Here is a 17,365-nt window from a genome sequence, read left to right on the forward strand (position 1 = left end):
TGCAATTCGTAAAAAATATATATAATATTTTTTCCAGAAATTTTTAAACAATCATAATTGATGGTCGTGCAATCCAAAAGCTAAAGAAATGGAAATGACGGCTAAATATATCATTGAATTGATTTTCCACAATTGTAAACAACGTTTGATTTTTAGGTTGTAATTGCATTTCTTTTTTGGAATGTAAAAAAATGCATTTTGATATGGGACTACATGACACGGGGGTCGTATTTATTAATTTCACTGTTCCACTGTATTTGACGTTGATAAACGCCCAATCCAAGTTGACACGGAAGTGAACCAATTTCGTCATGTGACCAAAAGTAAAAAAAAAAAAAGCCCAACCAGGAAGTAGGGGACACGTGTGTTAATGATGTCGACAGACCTAAACACCCATATACAATTACTCTATTCAACTTAGTGAGATTTCTGGCAAAATACGATGTTTATTTTGATGAGAAAAGCTAAAAGTGACCTGTTAGCGTCACCTGCTAGAATCAATTTTAATTTTAGCACTGTACGTTGAACGCTTTAAGTATTGAAAAGTAATTGCGACCGTCAAATTAGCAGAAGATACTCGACTCGGCTTACTGGACTTATTTGTTTTCGACTATCCGATGGAAAATCCTTTAAATCTCCACGTTACTTGTCTACTGGACAACTGGAAACGTTACCTGGACTTAAAATGGGGATTATAACAACAAAGGTACGTCTTTTTTCGTCCTAAACTTGGTTAGCATTTTGACTGCTAAGGCTAGCGCTGTTAATGCACTGAAACATTAGCATAAATGGTCACATGAATTGGACATATTGTATATATATCGTAGTCAATAGCAGGTTATGATGAAAAAGGACATTTAAAAACAACAATCAGCTAAGTGTTATTGGTGACCAGAACCAGTTTATGTCAGTGTTTAATTCAAATTAATTGTGTGTTTCTTAACATTTGGTTCATTGTCATAATATTCAAAAGACAAAAAAATAATAATAGTATATGTATATAAATGTGTGTATACTACTTTGCTTGTGTAAAGGTAAGTTGTTATTCAGAACACAAAAATGATTAATTATTGTGTATTTATATAAATGTGTGTATGCGAACACCAGATTTATGTATGGGTACGTTTTTAAAATTATTATTATGCAAAATAGTCACTTTAAATGATAGGCAAAATGAAATGACTCCCATTGACAGAAATGTATTACCGCTTTATTACAAAATCAATTGGACGTCCATTGTCGTAAATAGTTCGATTTGTGTCATCATTTGAAAACTTTGATTGCTCAAAAAGGGACATAATATTAGGAACCTCTCATGTAGTGACACTCAGTGCCTTTTAAAACCAAATTCCCGTCGTAAATCCCCGACAGCATCAGATCGCAAACTCAAGGCCTTGTTAACAAAGTGCATGCTGTCATGCCCGTGTACTTCTTGTCATGCCAGCTCATGTCAATGCATTTCCTGGCATGAAGTGAGATAAGGGAAAGCATTTGTCCCAAGCCCACCCGCCCGCCGGTGTGCATGCTCTCACGGAATTTGTCTATGGCTAAGCTCAGGACTGTCAATATTTAAGCCGCCGCGCCGGGATGATACTCGACACGGCCACTTTGTCGGCGCGGGCCTTCCGGGATGCGACGCGCGCGTCACTGGCGGCCTCGCAGCTGGCACGCCGGCCGGGGGTCCTTTTGTGGGGGTTTGCCCCCATTGGCTTTTGGGGATTGCTCGAGGGAGGGGATTCCAGAGGCTTGGTGGAAGATTGTGGTGTGCTATACTATGCTGGCTAGTGGGCAGGATATGTTTCTAACGTTGGTCAATTGACCTTAAGCGATATTTTCGAAGGATTTGGTTGAACGAGCATGTCTTAAACTCTATATTTTGTGTGTGTGATGGTATTATTTCACTCTGGATTAATAGAATTGTTTATATAGGCTGCAGAGGCTATTGTTTGTGTTGTGTTGAGTTTTTTTCAATTTGAGTTAGAGAACAGGAGGCCTCATTGATGTCGTTTACAACGGTGACATCTAGTGGATGTTAACGGTACTACAGAAGAGAATATTGTTTAATTATACTAGCGTGATTTTTTTTTATCCTATCAATACATAACACCTCTCAAACAGTTGACTGGAATTTCATGTTTCCATGAAGTTATATAAATATATAGAGAATTTGAAACTTTGGATCCCTCTACCACTTTTTAAAATTTAAACTATTTTGGGATCAATATCCATCACGTATGATGGCTCCTGGCTTCATCCATCCCATCGTTAGGCACACTCGATGGATCGTACACGATCGTCGGCGTGTGGAAATGAGCTCCCGAAAGGTGGCGTCCATTATTCATCGGCCGCCGCTGGCTACTGTCATTTTGGCTAATGACTTTGAATGAAATTGGGCCGTGTTTAGGTGCGGGGCTCTTAATAATTTATTTCAAAAATCTATTTTTACCACACCCGATGAACTCATTGGCTACTAAACGTGTTTTTGTACCTTTTCCCGTCTTGTCAAGTCAAACCACTTTGACTTGTGTTAAAACCCCCTCGCCTATAGGGGGCAGTATTGAATTTCACTGGTGTTTGGTTGCTTGTAAAGTCATATAAAGACATTGAGACAATTGATATTAATTTTGTTGATTGTAGGTGACATTTTAAAACCTATTGAAATGTGATAGTCTTTTTTTGTGCAAAAAAATCAGCCACAGTCAGTCTCCATTGAACAAAAATACACACATTTATTTTAAAAGTATAAAATTTCACACTATAAAGGCCACTTTTCAGAGTAAAGCGACAAGCTCCGCCCCCGCGTTGCTGGTCTGACGTCATTCCCAGTTCTGTGTGGCAAAACATAACAATTGTTCTACTGCGCCGTAGAAAGGACTCTGTTGCCAACGAGCCAATCATTTTAGGCTTTTCCCCAGAGGGAAACACCCCGAGCCGACAATCAGAACTGCTCCGGCGCCCCCAGTGAGTGTTAGCCACGACGCCAGCCCGTCCAATTTGATGTGGCGCCCCCCTGAGGTAGAACAGTTGTACCCAAAAGAAAAAGGACTGATTTTTCAACGCATGGAAACGGGTAACAGTCTGAAAAAATCAAATAAAATAAAAATAAAAAAATCAAATCAATTTAACAGAGCGGCGTCGTGGTTTAGCGGAGAAAATAACGGTCACGTTTCAGCACTTGTTGACTTCCTTCGTTCACCCCGACGGAACCGTCGGCTTTCCGGTTTAAGAGTCAACTTGTTCTCGAGTGCAAATGACTCCGCCCCCTCACCAAAAAAAAAAAATTGAATAAAAAGGGGAACCGTAGCACGTCAGATCAGAGAGGGCACATTCCCACGCAAAGACCACCGACCGCGTGTTTGTCTTCCACTCTCGGAAATAAACCCGCCGCGTCCCTTTTTTTGAATTTATTTGAAGGCTCGGGTCTGCCCCCGAAGGCTGGAATGGGCAAAGCGAGCTAAACATGGCGGCGATGGCGGCAAATTTGGACTAGGACCAGCCGTCGTCTGGCGTCGTCCCCGACGTCCCTTTACGGCAAATAATGCTTTCCGTGGATTTGAGGAGCCGCTCCAGACACGGCGCGTTGATTTTGGCCGGCGGGGGCGGGGCCTCGGTCGCAGAGTCTCGGTGGGCGGGGCCGTCCGTGCTGGACGACACGGCGCTGTCCTGCGTTAGGTCTCTGAGGGGCGGCGCCGCCGCTTTGGGCGAGCAGATGGGCGACGTGTGGAGCCATTTCAGGTTGTTGGCCGAGTAAGATCCGGGGGGCGTCAAGTCGGTGACTCGTAGGGGTTTGGCGGCCGTGGCGGCGCTCGGGGAGGCCGGGATCGGCGTTGCCGTCGTTGGGGGGGAAGGCTGTTGGCAAATGGAAACGACAAGAGAGTTTTAGAATCGTTTCAAACAATAACATAGTGGTAAAGCTACCTTGATGGCAAATGCAATTTCAAAATAAGTTTTGCAACTCAAATTTTTCCATTATTTTGAAGGGGTTAATTAGCGTGCTTGCTTCCTGAGTTGTTTTTCATGTAGCGTAGACGTGTTTTAGGTAAAATCAAAACGTGAGGAAAAGTTGATTTGCTGTTTGGGGTTTTGCAAGATTTTACTTTGAAGGAATTCCTTTTAGAAAAGTTAGGGAGGAAAGCTCACTTCCTCAGTTTGTTTTTTTATGCAGAGCCGATACGTGTTAGCTAAAAACAAAACGCGAGGAAAAGTTCATTTGCTGTTTGTCTTTTTGCAAGATTTTATTTTGAAGGATTTATTTGGGGGAAAGCTTAAAAAAAGGCTTTACTTTTTGTACGCCTCGCTGGTAATAGCCACTAGGATCACCTAATCTAAAAATTCTCTTTTCCTACTACAAAATATGATTTTTGACCTGTATTGTTCTAAAAACATTTCAAGAGCGTTTAAAATGGCTTAAAGACGATTTGGCCGACGACGCAGTTGGCAAGCGTTGACATTAAATGTGGCGGCGAGGTCAAAACACGAAGGGTGTGTTCCCTGGCTTCTTGGCACTTCAATGTGACAAAATGTTCCAAGCTTTTTTTATTTTTTATTCCCTCAGGGGCACACCTTGAAAATTACCTTTTCTCCTCCTCCGTGTTCATTGTTTCCTCGGAACTCGAGACAACTTAACGCTTAGCGAATGTCGGTAAAATGAGCTGCCGGTCCTCCCTCAACCGTCTCATTGAGTCATGGCCGTATTTGGCGGGCCAAATAATTGTTGTTTTTCAGAGTAAACAAATACTTGCCTTGAGTTTCTTGGTAAGATGAAGATGCACTTCTTGCGCTTTCACGTTGGGGAACCAACTTTTCAACATTTCCTCCATTTTCAGAATGATGCTAATGTAGTTCTCCCTAAAATAGAGAGAAAAAAACGGTTAGGGCAACAAAAAAATAAAAATACCTTGAGATATGAGCTTAACTCAATTTACTCGTATCTCAAATCAACCTTTTCCTTTTAAAATAACTACACATGAATTAGTTCCCACCCTCTGAAAAAACACTTACAATTGAATAATACAGAAAATAATTAACTATAATCGTTTTAAAGCGTTATATATGGGTGTGTGTGTGTGTGTATGTTAAGATTCTCTCGCTATGTTTGTCCAAACCATATAACGTAGAGAGTTGAATTTTTTTGTGATGGACAGAAACGGCTGTTGGATGCTAATAGATGTTAGCGATTGCATTTCTTCACTTTCTGTAAGCGAGTAAACTCCATCTTTTATTTGTTAAACACCCATTTTTCAAAAGAGGATTTTTTTAAAATAGTGCAACAATTGTCTTTTTGTTCTAAACTTTAAAAAAAATCAACCAAAAAGTCTTCTAAACTTCTAAACCAGGAGGGTCAGACTCGGGTTCGTTCGCGGGGGTGCTTTAACGTCAACTCGGTGGCACAGACTATTTTAGATTGAATATTTAGATTTTTTTAAATAAATGGATTAAAAAAACTGGATTAAAAACCCTGAATATTCCGATTTTTATAGATCTAAATAATGTTTATTTGAGCTTTTTAAAATATATTTTTAGATTTTACAAAATGATTTTTGAACTAAAAACACGGAAAAAATTATTAAAAATGACAATTATTGTTCAAAAGGGGGAAAATCAGGAAATGTAATCTACATCTCTACTTTTCATTTGAATTTCACCCTAAAACAGATTCCTCATTGACTTTCCTGGGCAAACTATCAAAAATGTGCTCTTATCTCAAATTCCTCGTACATTGGGACACTTGTATGTCAAGGTATTGGTGCATAATCAGCTTGAAATGTTGCCAAGCTCGGCAGAGAAATCTTATCTCTACTTTCAACGCAGAGAGGAAACGTGAGCGAACAATGACGCGCTTCAAAAAGAAAAAAAAAAGAAAGAAAAAAGGAAAAAATTCTCCTCTGCACATTTCTCACATGTTTGGCACTGGCTGGCGGCCTCGTGTACGACGAGCCTTCCGCCGCCGCCACTGGCCTCTAAATTTAAAGCGGCGGCGCCGTGAAAACAAACCGGTCGCCGTGACGCATTTCTCCTCGGGGGGCGGGGCTCCACCCAAAGCAGATGGCGGGCGGGCGAGCGGGGATTAGCCACTACAACCTTCTTGCCTTACTCCTTTCATGCCGTGTTTAATAAATTCATGTGAAAGATTATCTTTAACATAAAAAAAAGGTAACAAAAAAGTCTCTTTGATCCCTCCCGTCCGCCATTGTGTGCCAGCTGGCGTGTGGGGGGGGGTTAAAGGGTTCTTGGATCCGCCTCCCAGACGGTCTACTGGGAAGTGGCCACGCCCACTCTTTGTCTCCCCGATGACGGCGGCAGCTGGCGGGCGGCTCGGGGCGCCCATTAGCGCGTAGCCGCTTTAGCGTAGCGCCGTATGCTAATCAAGCCTCTTTTCATTCATCTTCGGAGTAATGGCGCCTTTTTTTTTTTTTTTTTGCTTCTTCCGAGTACCCTATTAGACTTTTTTTTTCCCGTACCCAGTAATCATCAAGTTATTCTTTTAAAAAATGATTATATAAGGGCTAGCTAGCATCCCGCGTTTGTGCTTTAGTGGAAAAATAGCCTGATTGCGATAGAGAGGAAAAGAATTACTCCGTTTCAATTTTGCGCCTTACTGTTTGTCTACAGGCATTTTTCTTGGAATTATTATGTCCGGATCGTAAAAGATAAATTATTCCGTTGAATGGCATTTATTACCTTTCTTTGTGTGTATGAAAAATAGGTCAAGCATTTTAATGACGTTCGACTCGCTATGGATTGCGCTCTTTTCATCTTTTGTTTATTTGCTTTCGGTCTTTCTTCGTCTTTTTTTTCTGGAAATATTATGTCTAACCCATAAGGTGTCAAAGTGGTGGCCCGTGGGCCAAGTCTGGCCCGCCGCATCATTTTGTGTGGCCCGAGAAAGTCAATCATGAGTGGCGACTTTCTGTTTTAGGATCAAATTCAAATGATGGATTTTAAATTTCCTGATTTACGCCCTTTTAAATCAATAATTGTCATTTTTAATCAATTTTTGGGTGTTTTCTAGGTCAAAAAACATATTGTAAAATCTAAAAGCATATGTATAAAAGATAAAAATTGTTTTATATTGATATAAAAATGAATATTCAGGGATTTTAATCCATTTATTAAAAAAAATCTACATATTCTATCTAAAATGCTCCGTCCCACCGAGTTGACGTTAAAGCACCCCCGCAAACCAACCCGAGTCTGACACCCTTGGTCTAACCGAGAAGACAATTTGTCCATTTTTACGGCATTTATGACCTTTCTTTGATTGTATGATGATCAAACATTTGAAGACATTTTGCTTCTAGCATTTATTTTTGGTTGTTGTTTGGTTTAATTGCTTTCTATTGTTTTTTTGTTTTTTTTTTGCCGCCATGGCCGTTTCCCAAAGGAAGCCATTAGGTCCTACGGTTACCCCGTCCTACTCGGGTTCCAATGTCTGGCATGAAACTGAATAGGTGGCCAAACAATAGAAAAATTGCGCTTTGAACTCAAAGGCCAACAATTGTCTTTGTCCACACTCTAAGATTCTGCAATGGCGGCATAAATGAACGCCATTCCAAATATTCTATCCAAAATGGTCTGTCCCACATGAAATGGAGTTGACGTTAAAGCGGCCCAAAGTGAACCAACCCGAGTCTGACACCCCTGTGTTAGTGCAGGCTAACTTACCCCAAGTAAGGCTTGTGTAGAACCCCCAGGATCCTTTGAATTCTGTCCATGGCCACGCTCTCTTGGAAAGTGCTGAGTCCTGGACAAGGAAAATGTTGTAAGCAATGTTGTCATGAGGAGGAGACTTTATTTGCAGATGACTCTTGTAAAACGTCTCTATGTGGGTTGGCTGTGTATGTTACTGCTATGTTGATGTGATTTCAAAACAAGAGCCCTCCCTTCAAATTCCCTCGTGAGGTTTGTGGATCATAAAGTGAACAAGCTGTCTGAAAAAGATGAAATATCGCAGAGGGGAGCCAATCAGACGCTATCTTTTCATCTCATTTACAGAGTTGGATGGTTTGGAACGTTGTTAGCTAGCAGAAAAAACAACGAGCTTCTAATGTGTTGTTGTTGTTGTTTTTTCCCCCCCACTTGACGATAGGCCATTTTTTAACCTGTTTTGTCCCTTTTATGGATGACTTTTTATTGAAAATGTAAACGGGCGTATGTGCGGTAGTTAACACAATGAGACTTACGTTCTCGGTATCTTCCCGAACGAAGGCCGTTCAAGATGGACGACAGCGGCTGGATGTAGCATTGCAGCTCCATGCACTGAAATGGAGAAATGAGTTCATAAATATTGATTCTGTCCTGTCTCTTATGAGCCCTTTGCATTTTACTATTACTTTCTTGAAAAACGACAACATTTTGTAGTTTTAAAGCCCTAAAAAGTCCAGTATTGTGTCGGTCTGAGCTCGTCTTTGGTTTACGTTTGAACAGATGTTTTGCGGCGGCCACTGATTATTTCTCCAGGCTGGCTTAGAACGCATTTTAAACATTATTTTTAATTTCTACGTAGCACAACGCTAACTTTTTTTGCTACTCAGTCCTGTCACATGACCATTTTAATGTTCTGCTTTGCGGCATTCAAAGGGTTACTTGACTCTTAAGCGTTTGCGTGACTCAGCTTTGACGTCTCTGCCCGCATTTTAAGATTTATAGCAAAACCATGACTCATGCCGCCGACACCAGTCAGACGGGGCGGGGCTTTACCGTCACTGTCATCGAACCAGACGCTCGTAAAAACGATCCTCGGCTTTTTCCGACGGGATTCGAACGCGGAAACTCACCTTGCGGGTAAAAAGGCGTCCCTTGTCGGAGGGACTGGAAAGCAGGCGTCCTCCTCCTCCTCCGTCCTCTTCCTCGGTGAAACTACGGCGTCGCTTCATCTTGTCGCGCGGGGGGTCCGCGGCGTCCCGGTTCCATGGCTCGGAGCGCGGTGCCCTGGCGGACGCTTCGCCCGACGGCTTGCGGCTCCTCTCCGACTCGTGTTCGCTGTTGCTGTCGTCGGTGTCGCTGGCCAGCCAGTCGATGGAGTTGTCCGAATCCGTAGCAGACATCCTGGCCTGCCGCTTTTTTTTCTTTAGCTGCCACTGACCATCACTGACCTGAAACGGAATCGACGTCAGAAAGCAGATTCTGAACCGAATAAGGTCCCAAAGCCGTGTGTTTTGCACACCTCCCACTTTGTGACACACCTCAATCAAATGATCAACTCATCAGCAAGCTGTCACGAAGCTTAATCACCATCCTGATCATTTGGTTCAGGTGTGGGAGAAGTGGGAGGTGTGCAAAACACACTGGTTTTCGGGAACAGACTGGCAACCCAGTTGGGCACCTCCGTCATATTTGGTCATTATGTATTCACGTCTTGGGTCTATTAAGGGGTGAAAATCTTACAATAAGGCGGCCTGACAGATTGTGTAGAGCAGAGGTGTCAAAGTGGCGGCCCCAGGGCCAAATGTGGCCCACCGCATCATTTTGTGCGGCCCGGGAAAGTTAATCATGAGTGCCGACTTTCTGTTTTAAGATGAAATTCAAATGATAGATAATGTATATTACATTTTCTGATTTTCCTCCTTTTCAATCAACCATTGTCATTTTTTATGTTTTTAGTTCAAAAATCATTTCGTAAAATCTACGAATCAAATCGGAACGTAGAATTGTCCCACAAATATTGGAAATGATCGTCATGGCGACTAGCCCACGCCGCAAACGGACAAACGGGAGCGTTCTGAAGCGTTAAGCGCCGGTCGGTGGGCGGGGCCAGGCTTCCCAGCTGCTTGCTTGTTCTGCACTCATTCATAAACATGGCTTGTTATTTCAAAGGGGGCTCGGGCGTGAGGGCGGGGGCACGTTTTCTGCCGCCATGGCGACCGGCCCCTCAGACGGATGAACTGAACTCTCCCACCCGGCGTCGAAAAGACTGATAGGGAGCCAGGCTGTCCGACAATATCACTTTTATTCATTCAGCGTTCATCACGACCTGCAAATTTGCCCCCCCCCCCCCCCCCCTCCCAATCTGATCTTATCTTACAAGTGGCAGGTGGAGCCAATGTCTACTACACATTGTGCCAGCCTACCACACACACACACTCACACACTCACACACACACACACACGAAACAAGAAGAGTCGTCAAAGCGAAAAACAAATAGGAGCTCGGAAAATGTCTGGGCAGTGGCCAGGTTGCTGCGCAACAGGATGAGCAGCTGTGACAGGCATGTGAGCCCCAAAAAAATACAATAAAATCAGATAAATCGGCATTTCCAACACGCTAGAACTGGAAAATTTGGACTTTCATGGACAATTTTAGACGTCTAACTGTGGGACTGTATTTCTCCTTCCTTTTTTAAATTAAATAAGAGTTTTTTACCGGTGTTGTAAAGTTACGAACGAATCATTTGCCGTCCGCCCTCCCCGTTCAAATGGATTGGACATCCATTGCTAACAATGAGTTGATAACGGAACATGCAGAGGACAAAAAACTCGTGTCAAGTGTCCACCGCGGCTTAATCCAATAATACTATACATAGCTGTGATGTCAATTTTAGAAGAACCAAACTGGGGAAAGACAACTTTATTTTACCTCCCTTTGATTCATGAAATAAGACTAATAAGAAGCAAATATTTAACTTCAAACCTGATATTCCAAAATGTCCCAAACACAATAGTTTAGATACAAACTGAAAACAAGATTGAATTATTCTCCCTTTACCTGTCTAGGTGGGGCTCTTTTTACGAGATGTCCGCAATTTCAAGACCGATCCGAAATCTATATTTCAAGCGTTGAATAGGGAAGGGAAAAAAAGAGTCAAATGTGGCATTTTCCCATTAACCGACGTCAACCAAAAAAGGTAAAATTGCGTCTCTCGGCAGATGTTCAGACACAATGGACTTCCTCATCAATGGCTCTCGTAAATTTACCAAGGCGTCGCTCGCTGCCGTGAGTCTAAACGGAAATTTAAACCATTGTATTCAAATCACCTCAAAAGAGTCTTTTTGTTTCGGATCCTTTTAACGGAACCGCATTTCTCGTTTATGCAACAAATTCCTCTGGAGTCAACCATTCTCCTTAACCGGACGGGGGGAGTGTAAAGACCCTTTTTTGTGTTAATTTTAAAAGGGGAAACCTACCTTTTAGCTACTGTGGAGTGGACCAATCCTGTTCTTTTGTTCAGTGGGAAGAAATATAAAAGATCCTGTTCTTTTGAGTCCAGCCGAAGGAAGGTAGCGGAACGTAGCGGAAGGTAGCGGAGCCGACGTGTGCTACGTGCTCGCAGCCAATGCGGAGGTCTCGCGACCCGACGACTAGCCCGTGTTGCTTCTCCAGAGACAACGTGTCTGAGGGGGCGGGCCCACCGTCGACCCGCCCGCCCATTCGCGCCAGAGGAGGGCCGAAGCGGCCAATGAGAGGCCCGGGCTCTCGCACAAGGCACGTGATAGGCTGGAGCGATCGCTATATGCAAATGAGACGTAAATGAGGCAAACACGTGAACACGCGGATCGCTTTCGTTTCAGTTGGGCCAAAAGTCAACCTGTTTTTTTTTGTTTTTTGCTTTTGGGGAGGGGAGGGGGGCATTCCAGAAGCGGTGTTCTTTCTCGTTATGTCATCGGTAGGATTTTTGGCTCTGTGCGCGACTTTTAATGCAAACTCAGCGTTTCAGTCTGTTTATTATAATGTCGTTGGTAGCGAGTGGCTAAAAAGTAACGTAGATGTCGGATTGGGTAAAGTGAATAAGACAATGTTTTCAAATTTAGAAAAGTCGCCAGAATCAGACTCGAATGCTAAAACTTTTTGTGTCCTTTGATTGGTTCAAAATACTTGACTTGATAAAAAGGCCAGGCTGGCCGTCTCAAAATGAGAAATCAGCAAAATGTTGAAAGCAGGTTCGAATCTATACCAAACAAAATGCACGCTAACGGACCGGTGGCAAAGTAGTGGCCCGGGGGCCAAATGTGGTCCGCTGCGTCATTTTGTGCGGTCCGGGAAAGTCAATGATGAGTGCCGACTTTCTGTTTTAGGATCCAATTCAAATGAAGAGTATAGATGGATATTACATTTCCTGATTTTGCCCCTTTTTAATTAATAATAGTCTTTTTTTAACCATTTTTTTCAGTTTTTAGTTCAAAATTTACTTTGTAAAATCTAAAAATGTTTTTAAAAAAAAAAGCTGAAATAAACATTGTTTTAGATCCATAAAAAACTGAATATTCACGCCCTTTAATCCAGCTCATTTAATCCACCTGTGTCAAAGTGGCGGCCTGGGGGCCAAATCTGGCCCACTGCCACATTTTGTGTGGCCCAGTAAAGTTAAAAAAATCATTTTGTGAAATCTAAAAATATATTTAAAACACTGAATATTCAGGGATTTTTAATCCACTTCATTTAATCGATTTATTAAAAAAATATCTAAATATTCCATCTAAAATGGTCCGTCCGGCCCACGTTCCCTCAAGTTGACGTTAGCGGCCCGCTAACTGGCACCGTTATATCTTAACGGTATGACTTTAGGAACGTATCACCAAAATGAAAAACATTAGATTTCCCGTGAATTGGATGTTTGCGCTCAACTTTCCTCCACTTTTTTATGAGCTGTTTACACATGCGGCAAGTGTATGAGGCTTGAGGGGGGGGGGGTGCTTCCCGTACAAGAAGCCCCCTCCTCTGGGCCAGACGAGCCCCCGGAGGCACGAGTGACTCACTACAGCTTTCTCTCTCTCTCTCTCTCTCTCTCTCTCTCTCTCTCTCTCTCTCTCTCTCTCTCTCTCTCTCTTTTTTTCTCTCTCTCTCTCTCTCTCTTTGCAAACGGCGTCACGTGCGTCTGAGATAACGCCGGCCGGCCTCGTGCGCTCCGCTCTGGCTTCCCATGTTTGGCGTCAGCCAGTCAGTGGAAGAATGTTTCTCCCCTTTGGCCGCCACCTCTTTAGCCGCCTGTGAAAATGGCTGCTATATCTGTGCGCGTCAATGCGGAATGATCTCCGTCCGCTATTATTGTTTTTTGACAGCATTTTTTTAGGGTGTTTATTGGACTGTTTGAAACGGCGTTTGCCAGTCGAGCAATTCAGACGTGACCAGCACGTTACGTTACGGAACGGCGAGCGTGTTGGAACGGCGGATAGATATTGCCGCGTGGCCAAATTTCAATGAAGCGGGAACACGGCAGGCAGCACGTTTCTTGCTGACGCACTGGCAATGTTTTATTGTTAAATGATCGTTTGGAATTGGACTGTGGCGTGTTTGGTCCGGTCTGGTTCCGCACTATGGAGGATTTTATGGCTAGATTGATGATGTTTATGTTTGATTTGTTTAATAAAGGACGACACATGGTAATGAACATTAACAGTAATCCCTCGAATATCAAGGTTTCCCCACATTATAGATTTTTTTTCTGGGGGAAATTTATTTTTTCGTAAAAATGTGAAAATCCACGCTTAAACTCACTAGCGGAAGCCACTCCCCTAAACACGCTTGCTCCTAGAACTCAGTGTTGAAGTATCAAATGTGTTTTTGAATAAGGGTGACCCTATGTACATTTTTAGTATTATTTTTTAAATAGGGGTGACCCTACTTCACTGTTTTTTCATTTATCGCAGACATGTCAGCTCTACATTAACCTCGATAATCGAGGGATTACTGCATATCCAAATATGTAAGCTTGTAGCCGAGGGCTAATTTAAATTGAAATACATATGACAGCATCACTGTTTTTTGACAGAATTGTTATGGAAATTTTGTTGATCTAACAGCCAGGCTTGAAAATGATTGGCTGATGAGGTTCAAATGTTCACATATGCTAATTGCTATTGACTTCAAGATATAGAGGCTAATTTAGCATTTTTTGGAGGAGGGAAGATTTTGTAGACTCAGGTGGCATTTGCATATTTTACTGTATTGCAGTTTTTTTTTTTAAATATCTGACAGTGGTGGTGGTTTGTTTTTTGTTTTTTTGTCCAATACTTTCTGAGCTTGCTTCTTGGTTTTAATGCAGTTTTGTGAGGTTTTAGTGTTGTTTTACAGGCAAATGACCAACTTTTTAGGCAGTAAATCATATGATATGATCATTATGTCAAAATACAGTCAAAACGCTAATGGGCGACAAACGCCACTCGTTTTTAAAGGTAGTCGGCGGCGTTTTGGAGATCCCGGTTTGACCCCGGACTTTGCGGTGAGGCGCCGAGCTTCCGAGCGACCTCTCACTTCCACCCCTCTCGCTTCGTAGTGGCGGCAAAGTTAGGCTTCCCCTCAAAGCACGGGAAACAAGACATTTATTTTGGATCAAAAGAGGAGTTGGCGGCGCACATGTTGGAAACGCTGCCAGGCAAAAAAAAAAAAAAAATGTCTCTCTCACGTTCAAGTGGTCTTCTATAATTTACCACTTGTATAACGCGTGCATATGTTGGCCATCTGGCTCAAATGAAACAAAAAGAACGTTTTGTGTTCAGGTAACGTCTTATGTTTTGTCAGTTTTACGCTATGTTGGAGCGAGTTAACATATGTCGCTTTTTTTTTCTTGTTAGGGAATAAACAACGGAAAATATTCGGGGTTTTGCGGTCATAAACAATTCCTATTTTCCTTGAGAGACATTTTTTAGTCATTTCACTACTTTTAAAGCACAAAAGTTCTTGATTTTTTTGGGACAATGTTGTAAGGTTGTTGCTAATCAATGAGTATGCATATAGAACGTTTTTTTTTTTTTTTTTTATTATAGGATCTTTAGATGTAGTGTCTTGCCTCTCATCTGCGATTTTCATATTTTAGTTCACAGGTTACCACCCGTCAAAAGAGCCACATGTGGCTCCTGAGCCATATGGATTAAAAGAACTGGATTAGAAACCCTGAATATTCAATTTTTTATAGATCTAAAACAATGTTTGAGCTTTTTTTGATATATTTTTAGATTTTATAAAATGATTTTTGAACTAAAAACCGAAAAAATGATAAAAAAATGACAATTCATGATTTAAAGGGGAGAATTTTGAAGCTTTTTTTCATATATTTTCATAATTAGATGATTTGAAATGCAATGATTTGGAGTCAGAAGGACTCATTTATTAATAGTTTTGAGCTAAATGACATACTTTTATAACAATTTGACAGATTGGCATCATCGTGTCGACCATTTAAAACAATCTCCAGTCATTCTTTCAACTTAATAATACATTCTTCTTTCCCCATTTTGTCATTTCCGGGCTAAGCTAATTTTGACCTCAGCTTTATTTTGTGAATGACAGGTCAAGGCGGACCCCCCCCCCCCCTCGGCCCATTTTTAGTCGTCAAACATCCGCCGCATCGCATCTTTTGAAGTCTTTTATGCCCGGTGGCCATTTTGTCAGGGAGGGCCACTCCAAATAAATGTGCAAACATAGTCTGAGGGAAGAAGCGCTAGCCGCCTTCTTTTGTTTACTAAAGCTAGCATGCGCTTTTGACCCGACCTGAACCTGACCTGACTTGACCCCGCCCCTTTCACATAGACACACACACACATTGTCAGAAGGTGCTGCTACCTGCCAGTAAACTGATACGGGAGCATGTGTAGCGGTGTTTGGGTGCCGTTGGCAAGGTTGAACGCCGTGTTGTTAGCGTCAGCTGTCCCCAACATGTCCGTCTATCTCCGACTAGCTTGAGGACGCGCTCACCACATGTCCTCAAATGTCACCCGGGGGCCGTTTAAGAGCAGATTCGAGTCCCAGTTCCAGTCCACGCTACTTGTCAAATCTGGGAGAGCGCCGTTTATGTAACAGCTTGACCGTTCAGATTGAGCGATGAACTATGGCCGTACACTTCGGGTCACATGACTGGCTTTTGTCATCAATGATGTAAAGCAGACTCGGGTTGGTTGGCGAGCCGCTTAAACGTCAACTCAATGGGCCGGAGCATTTTAGATAGAATATTTCGATTTTTTTTTTGTTATAAATGGATGAAATGAACTGGATTAAAAGCTCTGAATATTCAGTTTTTGTAGATCTAAAACAATGTTTATTTGAGCTTTTTAAAATTCTATTTTTTAGATTTTACAAAATGATCTTTCAACTAAAAGCACAGAAAAAATTGATTAAAAAGTTACAATTATGGATTAAAAGAACTGGATTAAAAGCCCAGAATATTTCATTTTTATAGATCTAAAACAATGTTTATTTTAGCATTTTTTTAAATATATTTTTCGATTTTAACAAAAGGATTTTTTAACTAAAAACAGAAGTGGATTAAAAAATGACAATTATTGATATAAAAGGGGTAAAATCAGTAAATTAAGTATACATTTATATTTATTATTTGAATTTGATCCTAAAACAGACAGTCAGTCACTCATGGTTGACTTTCCCGGGCCGCACAAAATGATGTGACGGGCCAGATTTGGCCCCCAAGCCGCCACTTTGACACCTGTGCTTTAGTTTGAGTTTGATTTATTTAAGTGACAATGCATGTACTTGTGATTATGACAGATTATAGCCAAAGGCTAATTTCCATCTTCCATCAAAATCCATAAGACAAAAGTACAAAGAAAGAGGAAAAGTTGATTTAGAGCACTTTTGTGTGTAAAATTGGATTAGACGCCAACCGCCGTTGATGGGACGCACTTCCTCGAGAGAACAACTGTGCCGTAGCCAATGAGGTAGCTTGTAGAAAAAGTCAGGCGCACACCAGGTGATCACTTTTTAGGACCATACTTTCTCAACGTGGGCATATGCTACGCTACGCTACGTGTTAGCCAGCGTCCGTTCATTCTGTCTCCGGTCACGCGTGCCTCAGCGTAGAAGGAAAAGTCCCAAACGTTTTCCGCCGGGACGCTTGACAAAAGAGGAGTCGTTTCCGGCCGGCCAGAGCCAACAAGCCAACAAGCCAGCGATACGTATCTCTCCGCCGCCGCCGCCGCGGGGCTGATCGTTACATGTGACTCGGGTATATTTTAACTGGGTTATGTAAGGGGAAGGAAGGGCTGGAACGCCAGCAGGAGGAGGAGGAGGAGGAGGAAGAAGAAGAGGACAAGCGAGCACGATGCAGAGAGACGCCGAGCACGTTGAACAATTCAATGTCCGATGGCGATGTCGTTTTAGTAAGCTTTTTTTTGGTGGGTGGGAGGTGGGGGGGTTCTATCCTATTCAAAGAAAAGTGGACTCGCTGTGACCTCAGACGGGCCAACAGTTGGATCAAGTGGCCCATGTAGAAATATTTATGTGGGGGCTTATGTAAGGGGAGATGTCACGGGTTGCTTTGACCCTTCGTAGGACAACCGCTCGACTATTTTACATCCAAAACAATGGCTGTGTTTGTCATTACAAAAAATGATGACTCAATCAGGGGTACGGCTTATACGCGCATAAATTAGATTTGACGTGGATGCCTAGAGCAAGGGTGGCAGACTCGGGTTAATT

At 42.3% G+C, this 17,365-nt stretch overlaps 1 protein-coding gene and 1 long non-coding RNA gene across 2 annotated transcripts in view; one reads left to right on the top strand and one right to left on the bottom strand.

Annotated features, from left to right (window-relative positions):
- Positions 1–379: 379 nt before the first annotated feature.
- Positions 380–17,365, top strand: part of LOC144192119 (uncharacterized) — a 36,482-nt gene continuing 19,496 nt past the window's right edge. Inside the window, exon 1 of the long non-coding RNA XR_013325049.1 lies at positions 380–706. This is a non-coding gene — a long non-coding RNA (uncharacterized LOC144192119). The remainder of the gene's footprint in view (positions 707–17,365) is intronic.
- On the bottom strand, positions 2,710–11,318 carry ciartb (circadian associated repressor of transcription b). Its single transcript, XM_077711304.1, has 6 exons — positions 11,125–11,318; positions 8,778–9,095; positions 8,184–8,259; positions 7,666–7,744; positions 4,743–4,848; positions 2,710–3,849 (listed from the first exon to the last, which is right to left on the bottom strand). The coding sequence occupies exons 2-6, from the start codon at positions 9,045–9,047 to the stop codon at positions 3,487–3,489; spliced, it is 894 nt and encodes a 297-aa protein (XP_077567430.1). The 5' UTR covers positions 9,048–9,095; positions 11,125–11,318; the 3' UTR covers positions 2,710–3,486.

Source organism: Stigmatopora nigra, unplaced genomic scaffold, assembly GCF_051989575.1.
Source record: "Stigmatopora nigra isolate UIUO_SnigA unplaced genomic scaffold, RoL_Snig_1.1 HiC_scaffold_25, whole genome shotgun sequence".
NCBI classification, from domain to species: Eukaryota; Metazoa; Chordata; class Actinopteri; order Syngnathiformes; family Syngnathidae; genus Stigmatopora; species Stigmatopora nigra.

Excerpts from the sequence above, each read along its gene's own strand:
- ciartb (XM_077711304.1), bottom strand. The coding sequence starts at position 9,047 with ATGTCTGCTACGGATTCGGACAACTCCATCGACTGGCTGGCCAGCGAC. Across the intron at positions 8,260-8,777 it reads GACGCCTTTTTACCCGCAAG|TGCATGGAGCTGCAATGCTA; the intron begins GTGAGTTTCCGC and ends TCTCCATTTCAG. Across the intron at positions 7,745-8,183 it reads TTCGGGAAGATACCGAGAAC|GACTCAGCACTTTCCAAGAG; the intron begins GTAAGTCTCATT and ends TTCCTTGTCCAG.